The sequence below is a fragment of the Solanum verrucosum genome, unplaced genomic scaffold (assembly GCF_900185275.1).
Source record: "Solanum verrucosum unplaced genomic scaffold, falcon-dt-bn FXZP01000015.1, whole genome shotgun sequence".
NCBI classification, from domain to species: Eukaryota; Viridiplantae; Streptophyta; class Magnoliopsida; order Solanales; family Solanaceae; genus Solanum; species Solanum verrucosum.
In genome coordinates this window covers 2940986-2945764 of record NW_026020070.1, presented here as the reverse complement: position 1 = coordinate 2945764, position 4779 = coordinate 2940986, and the positions used below count along the sequence as shown (strand labels likewise).

The 4779-nt window shown below is 31.6% G+C and overlaps 1 protein-coding gene across 1 annotated transcript; it reads right to left on the bottom strand.

The window, feature by feature from the left end:
• Positions 1 to 3484: 3484 nt before the first annotated feature.
• Positions 3485 to 4577, bottom strand: LOC125823831 (kirola-like). Its single transcript, XM_049503209.1, has 2 exons — positions 4391 to 4577; positions 3485 to 3741 (listed from the first exon to the last, which is right to left on the bottom strand). Exons 1-2 carry the CDS (start codon positions 4575 to 4577, stop codon positions 3485 to 3487), a joined length of 444 nt encoding a protein of 147 aa, XP_049359166.1.
• Positions 4578 to 4779: the final 202 nt, after the last annotated feature.

The window sequence follows — 4779 nt, the reverse complement described above, 5'->3', positions numbered from 1 at the left end:
ACACATGTATGCGACTCTTCTCATTCTCATACTTACTTCCACAATACTTAGCTCAAATCGATAGTTGATCTCAAAGGATTCACAATTGAACTCAAAGACTTTCTATAACTCTACTCTTAACTCTTTCTTGAATTTGAATTATAAATTCAAGAGTTATGATTCATGATATGAAGGATCTCAATAACAATATAGAAATTCGATAATTACGAATAGAAATTTTAAAAGAAACATGAACTCAAGAACTCAAAATCAACTTATCTCAACAATACTCAAATCTAGAGGTAGAATTCTAGATTTCTCTTTTACTGATTTGAAAGTAGATGTAGGGCATGAGGATGAACTAGTCCAACACTATGAAAGCCTTACATACGTGGAAGAACAAGGTTCTTGAAGAATCCTGAAAGGATCTTGAAGAAGAACTTGATTACAAGCCTTGAAACTCTAGCTTGAAGGTAAACAATCAAGAAAACCTTTCTTGAGATTCTTCGATTAGTTTCTTGAAATCTTTATGGCCAAGAATTATGATTTTCATTAGTGATTCGTAATTGTATAGGGGAATTTGAGTTGATAAAAATGGAATTCTTGGAGAAAGACTTATCTTAAAGAAGAATCTTGAAAAAGATTGAAAGAATCTTGAATGAAGTCTTCTACTTTAATTTTTCCTTAGGGTTTTTCCCTAAGGTTTGAGAGAGAAGAGAATGATGGATTAGAAGATGAAAATTTGATTGTTTTGAGCCTTTTATTAGTCAAGAAAATCGTAACAGCACTGTATAGGTTACTAAAATAGTCATAACTTCTTACTCAGAAATTGGATTGATGCGAAATTGGTGGCGTTGGAAAGTAGATTCAAATACCTTTAATTTAATAGGTTATGACACACGTAACTCTTTATATTCTAAGAGATAAGCTTGTTTGAAGTTGACCCAAGTAAAATCTTATATCAAAACTTAATCGATAAGAAAACTTCAAGAACAATTATCAAGAACTTATCAAGAAATTAAATTGGTCAATATTTATGGATAGATTCACAAAAGAAATTCATTATTAGCATGTGCGTGAATGAACCCAACACTATGGAAGCTTACATACCTCAAAGAACTAGGTTCTTGGCGAAATTTTGAATTTCTTGAACGACGCTTGAAACTTTAAACTTTTTCTCCTCTTGAATCTTCTCTCTAAAATCCTAAATGTTTTTGGGGATGAATGAAACTAGTTCTAATCAGTTTAGACTCCTAAAACCTTACTAAATATGCTTAAAGCCGATTGGGTAAGGAAAAGACCAAAATACCCCTCATATTTTCAGGTAACTATCCTTAATTGGACAGCCCGACTTCAAACGGGTATATCTCTCTCATACGAGCTCGAAATTTAGCAAAATCAATGGCGTTGGAAAGATAATTCGAAGACCTTTCATTGGATATATTATGGGCCACCTAACTCATTATGTACTAAAGGTTATGGTCATTTTTAGTTGACCCAAAACTTAGAAGAACCTAAGAATGACTTGAATGAATTCTCTTTAATTCTTTTTGGAGCTCAAGGTGCTCTATCTAGTGATCTTAATACTTAAGAAATTTTGAATTCCTTGGTAAAATCCTACTCTCCACGAAGGATGGTTCGAGTCTTAGTTCAAAAAAATTCTGAAGTGTTACAATAGGTAGTCTTTACTGGTAAGAAATGAGTTGATTTAGTCACCCCATATACAATCACCCAAATCCTCTACTTTTTTCACGATGCTATCAATTGAAGGCCAGCATATGTTACTAGCAATGTTAAATGCAAAATGTACACCACCTTTTTCCAAAAAAAAATTAAAAATGGTAAGCATTGATAAAAAAATGAATATTGGGTCAAACTTAACACTGAAAACTAGCTAAAGGACGATGTGGGAGACTCAACACCCCTGCCTACCAATTGGAGCATGAACAAAAGAAATGAACTCCACACGAAGAATTGGGATGGATTTGAATGGAGTCCCTAAGGCATAAGCAGAGGAAGAACTATTTTGTACATAATTGATCCATTCGAGATGTTATAGCTATTTTTTCCTACCATGTTGGACTTGTATATTTATTCAAAACTTGTATAGCCTTATCTTTTTGCAAAACAACTATTGGCTGTAATTTGGAAGAGAGGGATGAGGTTAACATCCCTCAACTTTTTAATTTTATTCATTAATATAAAGGCCACATCACCATATGGTTAAAATAAAAAACTGAAAACACCAAACTTACTTCATCACTTGTGTAGTTCCTTGAGTATAACACGTTGTAAAAATGATTCTAGTATCTCAAAAGGAAGTATTCATATTATTATCTATATTCATTATATTAAATGGGTGTTAATGCCTTTCTAATTATCTTATAAATTAATATTCTTTTTGGTCGAAATATAGTCGTTGCCAACATTAATTTCTTGAAATAAATTGCTTTCAATTCTCTATGTCTTCAATGCTTTTAAGGTTTTGGTATTTCAAGAGTTGGCAGAGGATTAGATGGCCTTTGTTTTCTATATAAATGTTCTGGTGGAGAGCAGAAAGAGAGAGGGCAGTTCTTCTTCTTCTTTTTATTCTAGTGTTGGGTTCATATTATTGAATCTTTGTTAGTTTCTGGCACCTAGTTTTATACTAGAAGAACTTGTTGAATCTTGAGAGATACACCTATACTGGGTGAAATATCTGTAATGACAGTTTCTAACACGCCTCAAGCTTTAAAGAATTTCGTACAAGTATTCATGAAGAAGGTATTTTCCATAAGATTTGCACAATCTTAAGGATATCTTCATTATGTTCTTATGGAAGATACTAGAGGTTCTACTCGGAAAAAAAAAGAAGCCATCGAAAGGGGAGTTTGACAGCTAACAAAGAGATGGATCTCCATTTCCCGTTGATGGCAATATCTATCAAAGTTAAAACACCTAATGACACAAACTCACACAAGAAGTCTTGGGGCCCAAACCAACCATATGCCTTGCCTAAAATGGCCCGTACGAAGTTTATGAAACAATCAAAATTGTATTTTGAGGTTGTCTTCCTAAACTTTTGACCGAAATCATCTGTCCATGTTTCAAAAGCTCTAAAACACAGAAACTTGTACAAAACCCAAACGAACGACCCGACGATCATTTTATCAGTCCCAGCAAGTCATAAATTACTTGGGTCACTACAGGAAAGCTCTAAACGCTAAAAAGATTTTAAAAAAAAACAAAGAAAATGACTTGGAGGATCATTACACAAAATTCATAATATCTTACATATACTTAATAGAAATGCATCAATCCACGGAAAGAGGTAGCATATATATCTAACCTTATTTAGGGATTGACAAACATAACATTATTTATTGGTTTTCATACATAATTAATATGTATATTCTCCAAACATAAAATTTTATTTCATACGCTAGGTGAAATAGCAAAATACTCATCACACAAGCACAAACACACGCACACATAATGTATTGAAACATTAAACATCATAAATTTCTTATATTTTGATAAGGTGATCCTCCATATCCTTAATTGAATCAAGGAAAAAATCAAAGTCAGTGAGGGGCTCGGGGATATCGTCAGTTTTCTTCTCATACACAAATGTCAATGTAGTCCATTGGTGTTCACTGGATGTGATAACAATTAAGGAATTATACAACTCTATAACATTTCTTTCAATCACTTTCCAAGTGATTGATTTATTTTGAGGGTTGACGACTTCAATCACTTGCTTAAGAATTTTTTCTTTTCCATCTGTAATCATTTGAATCAGAGAATTCAAGAGATGTTAATCCTAAATAAAATGTTCAATTCCTTGTAAAACTTCTAGACTAACACAAAAGAATGTATCTTCATCTAATTATTTATTTTGTTTTTCCTCACTTTTCACATTGGGGAGGATATGGAGATCAGTGGGACATGTATAAATTTGGTTATACTATGTTTGGTATGACTGAAGTAATTTTAATTGAAATGTTTCGTTGCAAAGTGTTTGAAAAATATTTCCAGATGTTTAATTAGCAAGTAAAAGATGTACTACGAAAATCATATATTGAATACTAATAATATTAATAAATCATAGTGTTTTAATTTAATGGAACTTTAGAGTGATAAAAACTATAATAATATTTAAGTGTCAAGTGAAACAAGTAAAAACTAATGTTAAATAACTTCCACCCAAAAGGTAAAGAAGTTCACTTTTTCCTTTATTTATGAAAAATATTTTACTTGGAATTTTATTTTATTTTTTGTAATCAAAACACGGTCATACTAAATTACTTTCTCTCGGAAATAATTTTTTTGAATATTGACTTTCGTAATATAAAATACACCAAACAATAAAAAATTTAATGCAAAAAAAGCATATTGTGTGTGAGAGAGAGAGCAGAAAAATATGTGTTACCCTGGTTATATTTTAAGCTAACAATCGAACCAACGTTTATGGTTTCACCTTCATGAATTTCAAAATGCTTGTACTTAGTAGGGTTTATATTGGGTATATGATGCGTATTGGTGTGAAACATATCATGAATCGAGTGTCCTCCACACCTGACCTCAATTGAAGCAATCAACTTTCCTTTCACGCCCATTATTTCTTCTCCTTGGAATAGCAATAAGTTGTAAGAAATAAAATTGTGAGAAAATGTTTAGAACTTGTAGCCTATATATAGATTCTACTTAGCTGTAAAATTCAAGCTTATAATAAAAAAATTGTCACATATGAATATTCTATTATTATTTGTGGCGCTGGAACATTAGTGTTAGTTCATTAATTTTATATAAAATGAGGTT